This window comes from Dunckerocampus dactyliophorus, chromosome 9, assembly GCF_027744805.1.
Source record: "Dunckerocampus dactyliophorus isolate RoL2022-P2 chromosome 9, RoL_Ddac_1.1, whole genome shotgun sequence".
In the NCBI taxonomy this organism is placed as follows: domain Eukaryota; kingdom Metazoa; phylum Chordata; class Actinopteri; order Syngnathiformes; family Syngnathidae; genus Dunckerocampus; species Dunckerocampus dactyliophorus.
In genome coordinates, this window is record NC_072827.1 from 16018872 (window position 1) to 16040963 (window position 22092).

Consider the following 22092-nt stretch of genomic DNA (forward strand, 5'->3'; position numbering starts at 1 on the left):
CCGATATTCTTAGACTGCCCTTTCCACACCAAGCCAGTGGCTGTCTAGACACAGCAGATGGCGAGATTGTCTTCACACCTGCAAAAAGACCCCCAAAATATATGCCCAGTATTGTGACGGAATATAGATATTGTTGCTTTACAATGCAGTATATCACTATGTTACATCATGCGATGGTTCAGCACTGATAAAAGATGGTAGCGAAGGACCATTTATTTTTATTTTTTGATGCCTTCAGGTGGGTTATTTTCTTTTTAATTATTATCTCTGTGGAGGGTTTGATGTTGTGCACACAGCATGCAAGGCTCATGCCGCATGGCCCTCGCTTATATAATTACACATAGCCTGCACACATTGCTCAGCCAATCCAAGATTAAATGTGATTCATTAACATATTTTAGACAGCCAATATTTCGCTGCAGAGTGGAGACATAAATAACACAAGATACATTACAGCAATTGCATTTTGATTTGTCTAGATTCATGTAAAAATGTTTTTGAAATGGAATTGGACTTGGAATTTTTTCAAAAGTATTCTAAAAATGTGTGGTTTTTTTAGAGTTGGCTCCATTTGCTGACCTCGCTCACATTCACAGTATAATGTTGTGTCTGAAGCGAATGGAGTGTAGTTATAACTGGTATCGTAATGCTACATGGTCCGTAATTCGTGCACTTCAGGTGCAGCAAACCACTTGCTTAACACAGCAAGTGCAAATGACAAATAGAACGGCTGTCTTAACCAAAACCAAAATACATAAAAGGTAAGCTTACACACACAACAACAATTAACTATTCTATGTGGGCTAACACAAACATGCAACTTTTAACTGTTACAGTAAATTCCGGTGTAAAAGCCGCACTAGTGTATAAGCCGCACTCACTAAATTTAGAGGAAAAAACAGATTTGTTCACAAATAAGCCACACCGACGTATAAGCTGCAGGTCATGCACATCATAAAAAGTGATAGTGTACAGAAAGACGTGACGCGGAAAGATTTTGGCTTCTCTGCGTCTTTTGGTTGTTTCCTGGACTTTTTTTTTGCCCTTATGATGGACTGTCTAAGTAATAATGCTTTCCCAAATATATACGATTACGATTATTAGTAGTTCTGAATTATAGGAGAATTTAACCACATACTAGCCACACTGATCTGACTAGGACACTCAGCCCGGCAATGACACACGAAAATGATACTCGAAGTTTACTCAAAGATGCCATATAATTTCATCCATGCATCCATCCATTTTCCTCTCCTTATCGTGGTCTGGTTCGCGGGGGCCACAGTCTCAGTAGGGAAGCCCAGACTTCCCGGTCCTCGGCCACCTCCTTCAGCTCCACCAGGAGGACACCAAGGCATTCCCAGGCCAGCTGTGAGACATAATTCTTCCAGCGTGTCCTACGCCTGCACCGGAGCCTTTTCCCGGCTGGGCATGCCCGAAACACCTCACCAGGGAGGCGTCTGGGAGGCATCCGGACAAGATGCCCGAGGCACCTCAACTGGCTCCTCTCGATGTGAAGGAGCAGTGGCTCTACGCTGAGCTCCTCCTGGATGACTGAGCTCCTCACCCTTTCTTTTAGGGTGAGTCCAGCCACCCTATGGAGGAAACTCATTTCGGCCGCTTGTATCTGCGATCTCGTTCTTTCAGTCACAACTCAAAGCTCATGACCATAGGTGAGGGTGGGAACATAGATCGACCGGTAAATTGAGAAATTTGCCTTCCGGCTCAGCTCTCTCTTCACCACGAGCAGACGCTGCGCTGATCCGCCTATCGACCTCGCCCTCCAACCTTCCCTCACTCGTGAACAAGACCCCGAGATAGTTGAACTCCTCCACCAGAGGCAGGACCTCATTCCCAGCCCAGAGGCAGCAATCCACCCTTTTCCGACTGAGAACCATGGCCTCGGATTCGGAGGTGCTGAGTCTCATCCCAGAAGCTTCACACTCAGATGCAAACCGCCCCAGTAAATGCTGAATGTCACAGCCCGATGAGGCCATCAGAACCACATCGTCTGCAAAGACAAGCTCGTCGTCATTTCAGAGGTATTGCTCAGTCATCAGAGGTGGTGAACACACACATAATTGCATACACATCTCCGGTTCCCACGTAACAGTCTATCAACTCGGCGGCACATCGAGGGTGACACTCGGTGTGTCTGCCACTCATTTTACGTCCGTAACACTCCTTTCTGGTTCCAACAACAAAACATAAGCATCCAACGTACCGTAGCATGTTCGCGACAGGGAGTCAAACATAGCACACGTATTTTCGCCGTAGCACTTCCGCAATGTCACTGATGGCAGCGTTTTTTTTTTTTTTTTTTCCATTTTCTGTATTAAACAGAAAGGTACATGTTTATTGGTTCTAGAGCATTGATATTTTGTTTGATATATTGTTTACACTTTTAAAAATTGTGGTTGCAGCAAAACAATGTCTTTATTTTGTGCTATTTTGTTCATTGATAGTGTTATGGGTTTTTTCCCAACAAAACTTATAAAAGTTATGTTAAATGTTCAGTTGTCCATTCATTTCTCATTTGTAATTATTTTTGCATAATTTTCTGCATGTAAAACCATTATCGTCTACAAAATGTTTGTGTTAACATGTTTAGGTGTCCGGAACGGATTAATTAGATGAATGTGAGTGTGAATGGTTGTTTGTCTATATGTGCCCTGCGATTGGCTGCCGACCAGTACAGGGTGTACCCGCCTCTCGCCCAAAGTCAGCTGGGATAGGCTCCAGCATACCCCCACAACCCTAATGAGGATAAGCGGCATAGAAAATGAATGGATGGATGGATGGACTAGAATCAGGAATGAAGTCTACAGGAGTCTGTCTCTAGCACTGGAGTAAAGGCACAGGGGGTAGATAGAAAAAAGACATGATGGAGGTGTTGAGCCAATGGAGGAGGGAAGACAAAATAACGTATGTACCTAATTGTCTCAGCTATCAACTGCTGTTGTCCATTGCCAGCAGTGATGATAGGATTTAGCAAAAAGGAAAGTTTTAAGTCTACACTTGCATGGAGAGAGTGTTTCTGCTCGCCAGGACTGATTGGGAAGATGGCTCCACAAGAAAGGAGCATGACAGATTTACCTCCCATTCTACATTAAAAGATTATTTGCACTACCAGTAAATGTGTGATCTGGGTGCATGGTGCTAGGTTGCGAAGGCACTTCAAGCTGTTTAAAGTATATTGGTGCCTGGGCATTGAGTGCTTTGTAGGTGATGAGAAAGAGTTTAGTTGAATTCAACATTTTACAGAGTGCCAGTGCAGTGAAGCTAGTATTGGAAAAGTAAGGCCAGTACTTATGCTGGAGGGACTTAGAATACTTACTTGTACAACTTATTAGTACACCGTTACAACAATCCAGCCTAGAAGTCACAAAAGCATGGACTAGATTTCCAGCATCAGCGAGCGGCCGGAAGTTTAATTTTTTTAAAACACTTGTGAAAAAATGCTGTCCTTGACACTTGTTGTATGTGGGAAATGAAGGACAGATCCCAATTAAGTGTAATGCCAAAGTTTCTTACTGTGCTGCTGGCGCCGAGTGTAAAGCCCTCTACTGTAGACTTGCAATATTATTGGAGACTTTGCCTCTAAAATGCCAAGAGCTAAGGACTGTAATTTCAGTTTTATCAGAGTTTGGTAGAAGTTACAAGTCTTGATGTCTTTAAGACACGCCTGGAGTTTGGATCGCTGATTAGTGAATGGAGTTGTGAGTGGAAGTTTACAGAGTAATTTCTAAGAATACTGCCGAAGGGAAGCCTTTAAAGACGCAACAGTACTTATCTAAGCACAGCCAAATCTTTTACTCATGCTGTCACAGCACGATGATGCATTCTGAATTCTGACCGAAAGTCGTGAAATAAATCATTGTTTCGTAGAAAGTCATAAAACTGTTTTGTGAAGAAATTCTCCGGAATATCTCTAGAAAGTAAGGTTGGATATTGATCTGTAACAAGCTGGCACATCTGGATCAAGAAAACATTTTTGAGATATTTCTGACTTCAGCCACTTGAAATGACTGTTTAATAGCCTCTTAATAAAGACCATTAATAAAGATCGTTCATGCTGAGCACAGCCGTGCAAACCATTGAGTGGTAGACCATGTTTAAGCAAACAAGAAGGGATTGGATCCAGTAAACAAGAAAAAAAAGCTAGTTTCAAAAATTTTAAGTGACAAAAACTGCGGATCCTTCACTGATTACAGCTTCTTCTAAGGCCACTGCACTTTTTGTGTGAACAGGAACATTTACTGATATGATTCCATGTGGACGGATACATTTTTGAAAATGGTAAAGGGTAAAAAAAAACAATTACATTTCCGTGTGTACAGGGCCTTAGCTTAGTCTCTGTTAGACAAACTCGATCTATGTTATAGGCAGAAAAGACAAAATGGTCTGAAATAGCCAAGTTGACAGCACAGGATACACTAGTGGTCAACTTGACATTTCATCATTTACTCTACCAGTCCTGGTTTGTCAATGTCCCTTGCTGGAGATAATTTGCAGAATACAGAATGTGCGTTACGGGAAAAGTGGAAGCATTGTGCGGGGGAGCAGGGTACTGTGGGTACTGTGTTTGTAGTCAGTCGTATGCGGTGGTCTAGACAGCATACTGCAAGTTGACCGTTATCGTGTGGCTTCCACGTTGGCTGGGGTTAAATTTGTTGGGAGCAGTGGAAGAAAAGACAATTCCACAATAGGTTTAAATTGTCAATAAAAACTGTTGGCAAGTATTGTAATGCACATTTGCTTTAGTACAAATACATTAGAGCAATTTGTAATAGATAGGAAACATCCTCCACATGAAAGAAAAAGAGGAGGAGAAAAAGGTTGTGTGGCTGTGTTTCATCAGAATGCAGCAAGACACAGAAGGATACAAAGACAGATAAGTTCCATATGAAATATGAGCCACACGAGTGCAGCTAGTTGCTGCGTGAAGCTTTGCATAGGGTAGTCCCGTCAATGATCCCTTTGGAGGAAAACAGAAATATTATCTTCCAATGCTGTAATTCTCCATGCTCTCACAAAGACGATAATGTGCTTTATTTGTGCTGGTAGTGACAAGCACTCAGCAGGAACTGGGTACCTTGAAAGCGGGGTTATTGCAAATCATGTCAATCACAGGACAGACGACGTATGAATTGATTCCACACCAGCAGCCCAGAAGCTACAGTATGTGAACCACTCCAATCCATTCCAATGGCCTTGGAACAATGAAGGTGTATACTGCCAGTTCTTAAATTAAAAAAAATCGATATCGGTCAAAATCGAAATCAGCAGTTCAGGGTTTTTTTAAAGATCAGCGATCGGCCAGAAAATTGTAATTAGTCCACCGCTTGTTACTACAGTTACTACGTCGGCACCGGTGCCAGTATGGAACCAGGTTTTGGTGCCCATCCCTAAAAACGCCTTACTTTCTGTATTCATAACCTTATACTTATACCAATACATATAACATTTAATAAAATCCACTGTAACCTCAATGAACACTTGACTAGCCGCTGTTGGGCTAAGTAGAACTGATGAACACATATGTAGTTTGCTCATAGTTTTTGTGGGTAACAATCCTCGAAATGTTCACGTTTCATTTCAGTGTCTCTTCAGCTTGCCACTGACTAGCACTGCGGGTTACAGAAAGTCCGTTATGGCCCAGACTTGGACCAAAGTCCACCTACACAAATGTGGTCTGTGGTCCAACCAAATCTACTAGTGACACAAATATGACTATTGTGGATTTATGATCCTGACGAGTTGGCTTTTCTTTGGTTCAACACTAAGTTCTAATCTTAAAGTATTACTTCAACAACTGCTCTCTTTCAGTGTTGCCCGGTAGCATAGGGCAGGACTTTAACACTTGCCCCTCCTGCCTTGTCGTTCCAGAAGGATGTTACAGTAAACTGAATAATTAAAGAAAACAAGCCGACAAACATCAAATATTAAAAAGGTAATGTTTATATGCTAACGATTAAGATGACAAGCGAAGCACTTACTTGCCTAAAAAAGAGCGCTTGTCAGCCAAATGCATCTTCCCCTTCCTACCTGGAACTGTGCAAGCCCTTTTTCAGCACTGTGCTGCTGAATAATTAAGTAAAGTAAATTAATCATGAAGGCTGAACAATCACCATGGCAAGGCATCCTTTTTTGACCTTTCCACTTCATTGCACTTTGTCCTAATCACTTTGCAACAGGTTTCCAGATTGTCGCTGTCCAATAGCAACCTTGCATGTTCACACTATGACAATTTTGACTATGTAGCAAAATGTTGATTATAATAATGTGAAAAACCGTATTTAGAAGGTCCTAAACAGTATTTCTATGCTGTCATCAATTTATAAATAAGAAATCCCACTTCGTGAAAATTGACTTACTATAAAAATAGATTTATACCAGAGGTGTCCAAAGTGCGGCCTGGAGGCACAATGAAGAAATAAAATACATTTTTTTTTAAACACAAAAATTGAACTAGAAGGCACAACACTTGTCAATATGCGGCCCCTGGTAGAAAAAAGTTGGACACACCTGATTTATACTATAATTTATATCCTCACTCATTAATCACTTTTTCCCACAACACCCAAAAGGCAACTTCCAACACAAAAAAGGAAAAAAAAAAACTCCCACCAAATCAGGCATTTAAAACTGCGACAATCTCAAAAAAGGCCTGTAAAATCCTCGGGGAAGTGGTTACACATAAGTAAGTCCTCGTTTGGACCGGGACACTATAAAACACTCAGAATGAACATTTGAACACTTTAAACACAAACTGTATGTACTGCATGGCTCAGGTGGTAGAGTGGTTGTCTCCCAACCTGAAGGTTGCGGTTTCGATCCTCCGTCCTGCCGTGATCATGTCGAAGTATCCTTGGGCAAGCTACTACACCCCAGTTGCTCCTGATGCTGCGTCATCAGTATGTAAACGTAGTAGCAGTGTCAACACTGCTGATGGGGATGTCACACAACTTCATGACAGAAAATCCGAACTATCCCTTTAATCCTGGAAGCAGATGGCCAAATCAACCTTTCCTTTCATTATTTTTCCATGAAACAAGTATATATTTGAAATTTCATACATTAACAATCTTGGCAACACTCCCAAACTCTGTTAGACACGGGTTGAAGTATCAGTCTTTCCATTTAGATTCAGTACCAACAAAGACTTTAACCCGCTTTATGCATTCACAGAGCACCAACACCAATCAACCAACAAGTTTTCCTGCATTGGCTCGGGCTCACCACACTCATTAGTGTTTATTGTAGCCTCAGAAGGCAGATGTTTTATGTGAAGGTTCTAATGAACCCATGCAGCAAATGACCAGTACCATGCAGCGGCTGCAATTAATGACCAGCTTGTGGACATATTGAAGCATTTTGCTGTAAAACAGCCAGACAACATTTCAAGAGGTGGATCCAAAGAGAGCAATATCAAGTAGCAATTGGAGTTGGAAGTATACACTTGAAAAGGCACTTGTAGTCCCTTTGCCCTGATTTGATGATGAAGAGACAGGTTTTTACAATAAACAGAAATCTTGATTACTGCGGATCCCTGAATATTAGCCATTCAGCGTGTGCGACCCAGCAAATGCGTAGATTTTTTTTGTGTTGTTCTCCCCTTTTTTGCAGAAAAATGATATCAGCTCAGCTTTAATTGATACATTTATTTCAACAGGAAGTCTCTACGCAATCCCTGGAAAGCAACAAAATGTTAAGTGTAATTTTGGGACAATTGACACTTAATATAGTCTGCAACTGTTACATACACTCATACAATCCTGATTACAATTTTAAAACCAATTGAAAAATTGCAATAATTTACATTTTGCACTTTAGGATCTTAAAGGGTCACTGGGATGATTTATCATTATTATTAATTATGTTCTACATTGTTTGTTTTTTGAAAGCGAACGGTCAATTCGCGCCAGCCATGACTACCTCGTTGTCGCAGCAAAGCATCATTTTCGGAAGTGACATAAACGGAGTAACGCGTCTCAGCTACACAAACATAGTGGTGTGTGAGAGGATGTTTACAGGGATTATAGCAAAGAGTTGGACGATGTGTCAATGGTTTTCCAGGAGAAAAGAAGGGAGAAACATTTGGAGATTAAATAGAGAACTTGCAGAACATGGACTTTAGCCTTGAGACGTGGCGATGAAGATTGGTCACCTTCAAAACACAGAATGGTAAGTGTAAATTACTCTGGAGATGCTTTTCCTTCAATTATTGTTTTAAATCTGCTTCTTAATGAGTGTAAAGGGGTCTCGATAGTTTGACTGACATATTTTGTCTGCGTCTCTGCCGCCACCCTCGCCCCCCAGCGTAAACTTATCGCTGTGAAAAGATGTTTATATCACATATATAATGCTTTGCAGCCTTGTCGCTATGGTGGAGTAGTGTTTAGAATACAATATGTAAACAGGACAATCCTCAGCCCAAATGAAGGTAGTTACTGGTGCTGAGTGCAGTCCAATAACCATCAGATTTATATTGGATATCAGGCCAATATCAGCAAAAAACAAACAATATCGGATCATATCGGTTTGCATCTCAAATGTCCGATATTGGCACTCCGATACAGGCAATCAATTCCAGACTCTGGATAGACCCCATTTAATCACAACAGTGTTTTGCTAGTCGACTAACAAAGTAGCAAAGAGCAGGAGTGATGTCAGCCATGTGGCAGTAAAAAGACACTGCAACTGAGTGCAATACTAAGTTTCCCATAGTGGCACAGAAGTGGGAAGTTTAATATGACCAACCTCATCACGAACATGGAACGCCGTCAGAAGTGAAAAAGTTGTATCGGGACATTCCCAGTTGCACAAGAGCACCAAACATGGGACATTGAAAGGTGGAAATGTTATTCTCTGATGGGAAAAAAATGTAACCCTGACGGTCGTGATGACTTCCAAAGTTACTGACATTACAAGGAGATCCCATCTGGGATGTTTCCCATATGGCGCAATGGAGGGCGCGCCATCATGATCTGGGGTGCTTTTTCCTTCAATGCCACAATGGAGCTTCAGGTTGTACAGGGGCGTCAAACGGCAGCTGGTTATATAGAGATGTTGCAGGGGGCATCCCTCATGACACATGTGTTAATGAGTGGGTTTTTAACAAGACAACGCTGCAGCTCACAGCGTCTGCCTGAGGAAAGGACTTCTTCCAGAGGAACAAGGTCATTCTTTTGGACCATCCTGCATGTTCCCCTGATCTAAATCCAATTGAGAACATTTGGGGATGGATGGCACAGAGGTTTACAAAGATGGAGATATGTTCCAGACAGTGGATGCCCTCCGTGAAGCCATCTTTTGGAAAAACTGGCATCAAGCATACCCAAACAAATTTTGAGAGTGGCTTTTTTTTTGGGGGGGGGGGGGGGGGGGGGGGGGGGGTAGCTATGGTCTTAAACTTGTGATCAGCTGATGAACAATGGTTGTTTGCAATAAAATGCTTGCTCAAAATTTTTGGTCTCACTCCCATTCTTCTTTTTTCATTGAGAAGCTCTACTTAGAACCTCCTTAACATCCAACAGTGCAAAATGCAAATCCTTGCAATTTTTCAACTAGTCATAAAATGTTGATCAGGAGTGTATTGCAACACAATGCAAACTAAACAGAAACTAAACAGAATCAAAATCTTACTCAAATCATATTCACTCTCCCCTCATCTCATTCAAAGAGTCTCTTTCAGCACTGGCAGCAGATTTTAGTTGCGCCGTTTTCTTCCCATAATTACAGTATCCATGATTTGGCTGTAAAATGGCACTGGAGTTAAGTTGTTAACATATATACTGTACATATACAGTATATATATTCAACTATGCCTATTGTCATTGTTGAAAAACTGCCACATAGCATCGCAAGGATGGTCAGTCTGATTATATACGGTATTATATCACTGTTGTCTGTAAAATTCCAATGACATTTCACAATGCAGCACAATCAATGTTCCCTATTCTTGAATTCATCTCATTAGTCGATGCAGGTGGATAGTGTGTGTATGCATGTGCATGCGCGTGCATCGCTCTCAGTGTACTGTATGCACTTAAGCCTCCACAAGGAGCATCAGCTAAAAGCTTTTGTCTAAATGCACATGCGAGTGTGAAAGGGAGTGAGGAGGGTGGCAAGTGTACATTTGGGCAGGATATGCACCATTATCAGTCATTAGCAGCAAATCATTACCAACGATCACAATCAGCACATGAATCATCAGTGTGGTGTACAACAACGTGAGAAATGAGTCCAAAAGGAAAACTAAACTTTCCTCAACAAATGATTAGAAAGTAAACGTCGCCACTCTGAAATTCACCTCCATCGTAACGTGAATTTGTGTGTATTTTTTGCATGTCTGCACATCATCACTTGGCAAACCTCTTTATGAGCGTTTGCAATCACTAGGAAGATATTACCACCAGTCTTTCACCGATACCACTCTGTAGAAAAGATGTGACCTAAGATTCCAGCTGCAAGTCATCCATTCATATTGACGTGCAGCTCTTATGAGCTATAACATCAATACTGTACTGGTGATGGCCACAAGCGTGTGTGTAATTGGCCGGGAGCTATTTTAAGGGCTCGGACTTGGACAGGCAACAGGGGAAATATATGGCTGTACAGTTGGCTGATTAAGAAAAGGGAGCACGGGTCCACTCCGTTTAATCGCTTTGGCCATTGAGGAGAGGAAGTTTATTTTTTTTCCCCCAGCCCAATGCTCGACAACATACTGCAGAATCTCTGAGTTCAAAGGAGCATTTGGCATTCAATGAAGCATGCGTGCATTCCAAAAATAAAGGTACAAGTAGTTGCATTGGCCAAAACAGATGTATACAAGAGATATGATCAGATATGAAGCAAAAATATTGAGTGGGGTTAATTCAAAGGAATGGGTGCATGGCCGGAGTCCACCCCAATCCCCATCTAACAGAACCATGTGCCTTCAAAAGCACCAACACACACGCACACCCACTACTAATATGACAACACCGCATATGTCCATCAATTGTGTTTATGCTTAACTTATAATGTGTGCAGCTTTGAAATAAAAGTGTGTGCACTGCAAACTCCTCACCGGAGCAGTTCCAGCCGGTGGGTGTCTGACAGTCGCTGAGGGAAGAAGGGAAGGCGCGCAATTGTTCCACAGGTAAAGTAGCGAGGAATGAGAGCAGCGTGATCCGGAGCCAACCTCCCGTCGTCCCGCTCCGCTGTTTCAGGCGCCCGGGCTCGTTGCGTGGAGCCTGTGCCGCCACTGAGAGACCCATCGCCGCCACGCTTCACTGGCTCCGGCGAGAGACGCACACGGACAATAACAACTCCAATCCCGTCTGATTCCGCAGGGCGCTCATACACCGACTACAGAGCATTTTCCAAACGACACCGTGCGCTCCATGGAAGCGCCCTTTGTGCAGCAATGAAGCGCTGCGACCGGGCGATGAACGGGCGACGTCTCGGCGTGGAAAAGTTAGCCGAATAATTGCGTGGAAGGGTGATGCTCGATGCCCAATGATCAAGAGAGGACGGGGCAAGATGGAGAGATCCAAAAGAGGCTGTCAAATTGTAGAAGTAGATGTTGCAGGAATCCCTCTGTCTGTAATGTAATGTAATGTAAGGATATCCACGGGTGGAAGAAGCACGCTCCTGTTTGCGTAGTGTTGAGTTTGGAGGCGCAACGTATCTCTGTCTCGCTCTTCCCCTTTCTCTCCCTTTTCCTCTCTGGTTATGATCACGTGGATTGCGCGCGCGCGTGTGTGTGTGTGTGGTTAGTTATAATTGGAATATCTCCACTGAAGTGGGGAAAAGGAAAGACAAATAGATAAAAAGATATGAGAAAAATGACAAATGAGTCTGAGTGCAATGTGAGAAGTAGTCTAATGTGTTTTCTCTCTTCTTGCATTAACTTTCTGAATATTGACTTTTCAAGGGACTGCATGCAAATGTCTCACGATTTCACTTTTTTCAACCAAAAAATATATAAGAACACCACCGGCGTCTAGAACATGTTAGAAATAGTGTTTTCGAAGAACAGATTGTACAATAGAATGCTGTACTTTTCACAAGCACGAGTTAAACTGCATAAAAATGTTTGTTTGGCCCCTAAAAAACTGCCGTTCATGGCTGTCACATGGTAATCACGTACATGTCCGTGGTACGTAAACACACACATACAAAAGTACTCAGTGACCAACAATTTCTATTCATGTTGTTGTGATGATATGTAATACATTCAGTGAACTTTGTCAAACTGCTATCATTACCTGCCAACAAACATAACTAACGCACGTGCGACTGCTACACGGGCGTTTCTTATGTACTCAAAGCAGGAAGAGCGCGGGATGTAATGCTAGAAGCACATTTGAGCGTGTTTTTGTCATTGTCATTGTGTTGTTCATATTGGTACATTGTTGATATTGTACACGTTTATGTAGGGATGTCCGATAACATCGGCCATCTGATAATATCGGACTGATATTGCATAAAATATGATATCGGTAAACATCGGTATCTGATTTTTTACCGATAATGAAAACCGATATTTAAAAAATGCTGTCGAGGTGGACATTTTAATGTTGGCCAGGATGACACCACAGTTTGTTCACATACAGTGCAAGCCCACCTCCTTTGTGCTTTCCACAGGCTCTTGTGTTGCTGGCCGCTCCGACTGTCCTGAAGGTAGCTAGCTCCTCACGTTAGCCTCTGGGATGCTAGTTCAGATGCCATTCAGTGAAACACAAATTTGAAGGTCTTGACATTTTTGCCAGCTCGTCGATCTTGCTCGGTAGTGAATTCACGTTTCCCAAGATAATAGAAGGCACCGAAGGCTTGAATCTCCACTTCCTTGCTAGCTGCTTGACTTTTATCTTAGCCGCCTCCATATCAATGAAAGGCAGCCACTTGTGGCGGCGGTGCTAATTGCACGAAATACGTACATAAATAGAGAGATAGATAGATAGTTTATTACTCTCCAAGCAAAATTCACATTTCCAGCAGCTCTGCCAAAATGGGCTCCCGTATTTGCCGGCGCGCAAAAGATCAAACCGCCTCTCAAGCGTGTAAACAACCATGGGTGGCTAGCAGCAAACTAGCTTGCTCCTTCCATCCATCCGTTTTCTAGATATGCCACCTATCCTCAGCAGGAATGTAACAATCCCCGGAAGTAAGCAACAGTAAAATCTGTCGCTGTGTGTGAGCGCTCGATTAGGAGAGTCCGTGGGGACGTCCTCTTCAATTTTGCATCGGATTTCCACTGAATGTTGGACCACCTCTAATCACACGACGGCTTTGAATGTTAAGTCCAACTTTAAGCCGTTCAAACTCATGGATCGAAGATTCATGAGAAGATAAAAGGTATGTAGGGTATAAATTCATTTAATATCTGTCTTGCAGATTAAATTTCATCCAAATCTGATGGTGCGAAATATGTTTATTTTGGCCCGGAATTACTGTGTACATGCAACGCTGCTACATTTTAGGTATCAACATATTTCCACCCCTATGTGAATTATGTGAGTTATGGTCTCACCTTGGCCACCCCAATGAAAAATTTCTGGCTCCGCCACTGCTGCTGTGAGTGCTCGGCCTACATGACACTTGATTTTCTTGCCTGGGCATTTTGATGATCCAAACAATGGAAATGACTACTCTGTTGACTTTTAAAACCAATGTCACAGCTTAAGCCTAAAGGCAAGTATTTCTCAGATGTTTATATAATAATTGTTGACGCTGTATCCATTAGCTTCACAACAGATATGTGTTAATTCCACCAAAGGGGATATGTCATGTTACACATATCGGTATCGGCTGATATCGGTATTGGAAATTGAGAGTTGGACAATATCGGCATATCGGTTATCTGCAAAAAAGCCAATATGGGACATCCCTATGTTTGTGTGTTATTGATCAACTCAGGGAATACATTGTTGGGCATAGGGGGGCTTTGAGCGCAAAAGCCAAAGGATTTAAATGACAGCCAATCGTAGTTTTTGCTTTCGTTTAGTTATTTTGCAGTACAGTAATCCCTCGCAACATCACTCTTCGAATTTCACGACTTTTTATTTCATAAATATAGTAATAAACCATAATTGTTTTTTGCTTGAATACATTATTAGTCCAATAATATGCATATTTAAGCAAATGTTACGTATTTTTTGACTAAATTCAGCATTTAAGCATAAAAATGGCTAAATAACCTAAAAATAAATTAAAATACAATAAGGCATTCAGAAGACTCACTCAAAGATGTTGTGATGATATGTAATATTCTACGCTCGCCACTAGGTGTCAGTAATGTTACTGTAATCTTCTGTGACACACAAGCATTAAACTTAATTGCCAGAACAACAAGCTTTTATTGCATGTTTGAATTATCTCACAACAGGCACAATAATCCCAATAATCCGCCTCTCACTCAGCTCCCCTTCCACCGGAACACATTTACAGCAACACACACGAGCACAGTAAAATGAACCCAATAATAATGTGTCATTAATAAGGGTCGCTACATGCAATTGATGAGACACCACAGGAAGTACTGTACAGAACAGGAAGGAGAAACTCTCCCAATACTCACGTGTGAGTATAAATTGTGTCTTATTGGCTTGTTTTCTGTTATTATGTCAACAGTATTTGGAAATTTCGAAGTGTAAAGGTGACTTTGGGGTGTCCGTTCATGTTTAGAGTGCTCTAATAATGTTAAAAATGTGAAATATGATGAAAATATTGATTTATAAATAAGGAATCCTGCTTTGGACATCCATGCAATATCCCATTTGGTACATTGATAGCGCTGCTTGTTTATTTAGCCATGTTGGATCACATACCCAACACCAAATCTTGCAATACTTTACACAAGGCTATGGTATCCTGTAAGGCACACTCATTTGGCAAACTCAAATGAGAATGTTCCACAAACAAGTCTATTTGCCCTTTACTGTGTCATTCGACGGAATCGAGTGACCAAACAAAGAATCCTACGCGTTGGTGACTCAATGTTGCATTATTAATACAGTGGGTGAGTCCCACTGTGTTCAGAACGTGTTTTCATTCCAAAACGTGCCACTAATCCTGCTCTCAACTCCCACCCGGAAGTAGGAAGTTGTAATAGCAATTTTTCTAGCTAAATACATATTTATACAGAAAAAAATACATACATACATACATCAAATTCAAATTGAAAAAACAACAACAGCCTCTGTCTTTTAATTTCAAATTAACAAACATCATCCACCCTCCAACATCACTAGTTCATGGCCGCCAAGATAGCATGCCACGTATTTAAACAGGCATCCTTGGATGACACCAAAACATTATTTCGCTCGATTATTTTTTTCATCACAGATATTTCAAGTACATTCAGATTTAATAGGTGATTTCCCTTTATGGCTTCACAAAGCTTGTGGCTTATCAGCAGCAGATGTTTATATCAAAGAATAACCACAAAAGAGGAGAATGCACTGCCTCTATAATTGGCCAGGAGTAGCTTCAAAAAAAGATTCCAAAAATCGATTCATCCAGCATAGCCTGCGATAATTGGCCTGTTTTGAAGCAACACTGAGGCCATTCCTGCTGCTAGTTCTCCAAGGCAGTCCAAGAAGACCTAATGCGGTTCATATTTTCACAGAACCTACAGCTGTCACGAGAGGCCGGATGTGTCTAATTGACATCCTTTCGGCCATGAAAGCCCTCCAATGTTTACAGCATTTAAGTTTGCAAAATAGGTCAAATCTAAAATCAGATATTGAAGACTGCCTTTTTTTGAGTGAGGAACTAAGGAAATTCAGTCATGTGCATAGAAACACCCTTATATAAAAGAAACAAAGGGTTGTCTGTTCTGGCCTGTCACGGCTAAAGACTCTTAACCTCAGATATGAACTAAGAAAAGCCGGAGTTACCAGTAAACAAATGAGCCTTTTGACTGATGTTCACTCGCAGATAATTTCTCAGAAAATAGCAGCCATGATTGGTCTCAGATGTCGGGTTCATGATGCAGGGTTTCATCAGGGTCAGCAACTTGTGACGACACACACGTATACACACATTTTTGTGGGGAAACATAGTTGTAGTTAAATGTGACTGTGTAACTGCCTCTTATATACAGTGGAAGCTCGGTTAGCGTAATTAATCCGTTCCAGAACTCTTTACTTGCGTATCTTGCTTGCTGCTGTAACAAGCGAATTTAATAAATAAAGTACAAATACAAATACAATACAGAAGGTCCGACTCAAACCGAAATGTACTCTAACCGAATACATTTTTCTCATAAGAAAGAATGCAAATCCAATTAAACCATTCCAGACAACCAAAAATGCTAACACGAAGCACTTTTTTGTAGTTTTTCATAGTTTGACAAAGACGGCTATAAGGCAGGGAGAAGATGGAGGAGAGGAAATATCCACACGGACACCACCTTTGTGTTTTTCTGTGAGTTATTTCTTGAATTCAGCAAGATGGCGCCCTCCGTGGCAGACGTCTCTGTTTCACGCTCCCGTTTTTTTTCTATTTTTTTGCTATTTTGTTGTTCATATTGGACATTCAACGTGCTGTGTTGCATTGCAACCGAAGAGACAACTTTTGAACATCGGCGGGGTTCACCGTGAGCTTTCGTTCAGCCTCACAGACTGGCTTTCTTCTGCGTCGGGAGGAGGCTTGCGGGCCTGGTGAGCTGAATGTCCGGCGAGCGAAGCGTCCGGGGCGGAGGCGAGGCAGGAGGGGCGGCCGGCGTGCTAGGCTAAAAGCTGGCGCGACTGGGCCACCGCTACCGGGCCTGCTGCTGGCCAGCGTCCGCTCTCTCGAAGACAGGATGGACGAGCTGCGAGCAAGGATTGCGGAGGATTGTGGAGGCTTGGCTGGAAGGAGGATATGCCAGACTCGGCGGTCCGGTTGGGGACATTTGCCGCTTGCCGAGGAGATCGGACTTCAGCGTCTTGTGGACACAGAGCCTCGGGACTGTTCTCCCCGAATGTTACCAGCATGTAGGTTTTACCACGAGCGCAAATAGCATCCTGTACCAAGTCTACAGCAACATGAAAGGTGCTTTGAAGGCTCTTCCAAGTCCCCATTTTGGAAAAGCTAATGTCTCTTCTGTTGTTGTTGCTTAATTTATTGGTAATAATGTTTCTTGTGTTCTTATTCATTTTCTTTTGTTTTTCTTTCTTTCTTGGGAGAATGAGCAGAACAAGAATTTCATTGCATAGCAGAACTACCTGTTTTACTGTGCAAATGACAATAAAACTCTTGAATCCAGTTATGTTTCTCACCTATCAAAGTGCTGGCACTTGCAACTTTCTTGAGCTCCATTTTGGCTTATTTTGCAGGTCGGATCAAAAGAAAAGCAGAGACTTGTGGCATACCTGTGTTAGTTACTAAAGAACGAGTCAATCGCTGATGACGTCTTAGGCTACGTTCACACGGCAGGGTATGATGCACGATTCAGATTTTTGGTTAAAATTCGATATTTTATGTGGTCGTTCACATTACCAAGAAAATGCGACTTGTAAATGTAAATGCAAAGCGTCCGGGAAGTGATGTACATGCGCAAAAGCACAACGTCACACGCGTTGCCGTGTGTTTAGCGAAGTAAACATTGTCTCAATTTGTGGCAATTTCCAGGATTTGGTGCAACGGGAGTCAACATTTTCTTAACCATATTATTTTGCGTTGGAGATTAAGACGAAAGAGGGCAAGACTTTTAGGTATGGGAGTTGGTGGAGAACCTCTTGTGACGTCTGTTTCGCGGAATGTGTGGGTGGATGTCAGAGTCAGGAGCGGTGAGACATTGACGTGAGTCGCTTCACTGACATTTTTTAAAAATAATTTTCAGATGACAAGAATAACTTTTGCCTACATTTGTGAGTACATTTATCCAAATCTCACGTGACACAACACGCATTGCGATGGTTCATAAGTCGGATATACAGTATGAAGCCTCACCTGTTCAGACTGCAGTAGCTCGGATCAATATCGGCATCTACATACGAATGAGCCATGAATCGCATTTTTAAAAATTGGATTTGTACTGTTCATACTGACAAAAAAATCAAATGCAGGTCACAAATGAGCAAAAAAACGGAATTGGCTTACAGTGTGAACATAGCCATAGACAGGCAATGGAGCTGGGGGAAAATGACTTCAAGTTACGGTTTCCATGCTAACACAATGCTAACAGGGGCATTTTGTAATAAAAATACATGACAAACACAGTTGCTCACAGAGACTCATGCTGTATATTATTAACATGACAAGATTCCACTGGAATGAAAGGTTCACTTCAAATAAAATCTATTATTATTAAAATGTGTGCCATATTGTACGCTAACCGGGAAATGTATGCGAACTGAGACGAAAATTAAAAAACAAACAGGGACATATGCTAACTGCTAACCGAGGTGCCATTGCACGCTGATTAATGTACACCAATGCATGTCAGATTCTTTGGTTTGATCCTTTTGAGTTTCTTTGACTTTTTAGTGAAGTGCTGAATAATATCGACATACGGAATATCGGTAGAAAGTCAGTACTGAGCATCTCTAGACAAGTGCATTTGTCAGTAACTTCGTGTGTAAGCAAAACATGATAACGTTTATGCATATTGTACATTTTGCATGATTGTGTGTTAGTTTAGACAGCACCTGTTATTTGACAGAAAGATGGACTTCATGAAAACGTCATTTAGAGATTCCCAGCTCATGAAAAAATAAGGTTCTCTCTCACATCGCTTGGCAGCTTAAACACAAAATTGTCCCCTTCTGCATCAATTTTCAGAGCAGAAAAGCTGTGCTCTGAAAATTGATGATGTCAATTCTCAGTCATCAGATACTTGATTGGCTTGAATACATTCCAATACAAAAACGTTTTACAAATATTTGCCTTTACAGAATGTAATTACGTGCAGCTTTGATTAGATCACGAAGTTAATCAAACTACAATGGTTATTATTGCAGGTGTAGTTTGCATACCACATTATACTGATAAACACTTTGCCCCTTTGGGTCAGGTCAGGTCAGGTCAGGGAGCATGTTCAGTTGCGTGTGCTTAAATGCCTGAGGTTGACATGCAGTGTGCCTCAGTCCCCCTGCAGTATCCATCTGTTTGTCTCATCCACGTGTTTCGTGGGCGCCCTCTGGCTCGTGACCACCCGTGAGGTGTGCTAGCAGACCTGCAAGTCGGGATGCTCTGAGAGCCACACGGCCATTGGCAGGACGACAAATAAAACAATAAGATCATTGAACTTAGTTATTGCTGTCGCTTTCATAGGAGCAGATGTTTAAGCAAAAAACTTGAACTAAAGGATATGATCTTTATCCTTAATGATGGCCATGATAATCAAATATATAATACCAAAAGTGCTTGGAAATACCAAACGTTACCAAATATGTTTCTCCGCTCAGAGCTATGATGTTTATTTTCACTTCTATGATAATGGCTTTTCTTTTCCGTGGCGTATCTGTGCCAGAAGAGCCAGTCTTTCGCTTGGGAGACATTATGAACTGCAAAAAGTTAATGAATAAGCCATGTTATTCACTCCGTGTAGTTTTGAATGAGGCACACGCTGTATTCATCACGGTGCGCAAGACCAGTCGGCACTCAGCGAGTAGCGCATATTCATCCGCTGTGCGTGCTGAAAGCTGTTCTTGAGCAAGTCCAGTGATTACGGACCAAAATTAAGCTATTAAATTATTATTATTAAATCAAATTTTACGTATTATTGGCCTAAATCAAACATTTTCAAGCATAAATATTGCTAAATTAACAAAAATACAAATATAAGGCATTCAGAAGACGCATTCAAAGATGTAATATGTATTATTCTACACTGGACACTTCTACCCCCGCTTCTCTCCCAAGATCAGCGAAAATGGATGGCTCTTTTTTTCTGTTATTATGTCTACTGTATTGTCAACTATATTGGGTAATACGAGTGTTGACTCTCATGTCTAGAGGGCTCTAGTAATGTTGAAAACCGTATTTAGAAGGTTGCACACGGATTTTCCATGCTCTAACTATGAAAATAAGGAATCCTACTATGCGAAAATTCACTTGTCTGGAACCAATTAACTGCAATAAACAAGGGATTGCTGTACTTAGCATAGGTAGCATTCATCCATCCATTTTCTATGCCGCTTGGTTTCACAAGGGTCGTGGGGGTATGCTTGAGCCTATCCCAGCTGACTTTTGGGAGAGAGGCAGGGTACACCCTGGACTGGTCACCAGCCAATCGCAGTGCATAGAAATGCATATCGTATTAATTTGGGGCCTGTAAGGTTTTTTTTTAGCCTTTCCTTTCTTAACGTGAAATCACTATATTGTGTACTAATTTATATTACAATTTTTTAAACAAGAATTGGGTGCATACATTTGAATTTATGTTGGATTTTCTCTCATTTACAGACACGCTGAAATACATACATACATACATACCTATAATAATACAATAAAATACAACACAACAATAAAAAGAAAAGCCATCACCATGGAAGTAAAAATGGACATCAGACACTCAGAGAGAGAACCCTATTATAAAGTATTATTATTATTATTATTACTATTATTAAGTATAAAGATCGTATTCTTGACATGTGAAAGAATGTGCTCCCATGAAAGTGACAGTGACAACTCAGCAATGTAGTATGAAGATGGAAAAGTTGCTTGTGGTCCGGCTGGAAGTCCAGAATCAACACCGTATCCCAGTAAGACGTATGCTGATTCAGGAAGTCAACCTCAGCACCTTCTGCTTTCTCCTCCCAATAAACCACAGGGAAAAGGTAAATTGTTCTCTTTGATTACTCATTCATTTAATTGTTATATAGCATTTAGTTTTATTACTATATTTGTGTACTTGTGAACCCAAGCCTTGAATACACCGAAAAAATGTCAAATCATGAAGAGCCCCAAATCAATATGACATTCATGCCCATGAGGAGTGCATGCAGGGCTGCCACCATGGTTTGGGGGCCCTGCCAATGATATTGTTACATTGAACTAATGGGGACGTTAGTCAGACAGTTAGTCATGTTAAAATAATTGAAACAGCCTTCGGGCTGATGTGCATGGAGACATATTCACGGAGCACAAAAACACAAGCAACCATCACTATCTCTGGACATGTGTTTCTCCTGACCCAAGTCCTACACAGGTCCAGCTTGAGAGCACATACCTTGCGATCCAAAGTGCAAAACAAACTGAGTGAAACATTATTATCTCCACAAGACCTGACCCGACCCCCGACACAAGTGGAGCTCCTGCTTCGAGCAAAGTTTGCGAGGCAGTTATAAAGTTAAGGTCCATTTCAGTCGAATAGAGTCAGTTCAGGAACAGCACTGCTTACTTGCATGCACAGCTGGATACCTTCCTTAAATATTTAAATCATACTGCAGAAGACAAGACACACCAACTGGCTTCCCGTAGTTACCTCATGCAAATTAATTCATTAGTATACAGTGGAACCTTGGTTAGCATCATTAATCTGTTCCAGGATGCCCGACACAAACTGAAACATACTCTAACCAAATACATTTTTCCCATAAGAAATAGTGTAAACCCAATTAATCAATTTGAGAAAGCCAAACATGTTAATATAAAACATTTTTTATAGATTTACAATTCTAGTTTTACATGCAGAAAACAATTCAAAATGTAAAAAATGAGTATTATTATATATTTCATTGTGGCCAAATAGCTACAGAGCAAAAAAGCTGTCTGATCATTAGACTCTAATGCTTATAAAACGTTGATGATAAAATAGATGTGTCATATTAGATGATAAAATTAGCTGGAAATCTCACATCAGCATCATAACTATTATTTGATTAACCAAAGCAAAATATGTCCCGGACATGAAACCACTCCATGCGGTTTACTGTTCATTAGCGTTAACGTATTTGAATCAACACACACAAGGCTGGACTTATTACCTAATTATGTATTACTTTGCACTTCTTTTTTTAGTGATCTGTTCTGTATTTTTTTTTATTCGAATTCTATTTTCTTGTCTCTCCTATCTTGCTTTGTTTGTTTGATTTTTAAGTGTTTAATTTTATTCTGACGTTTTTGCAGAGCTGCTGGGAATGTGAATTTCTCTCGGCGATGAATAACACG

At 41.2% G+C, this 22092-nt stretch overlaps 1 protein-coding gene across 1 annotated transcript in view; it reads right to left on the reverse strand.

Annotated features, from left to right (window-relative positions):
* tmeff2a (transmembrane protein with EGF-like and two follistatin-like domains 2a) overlaps window positions 1-11725 on the reverse strand; it is a 145185-nt gene extending 133460 nt beyond the window's left edge. The window contains exon 1 of the mRNA XM_054787072.1: window positions 11075-11725. Within this exon, the coding sequence (XP_054643047.1) occupies window positions 11075-11264 (190 nt within the window). The 5' untranslated portion in view covers window positions 11265-11725. The remainder of the gene's footprint in view (window positions 1-11074) is intronic.
* Window positions 11726-22092: the final 10367 nt, after the last annotated feature.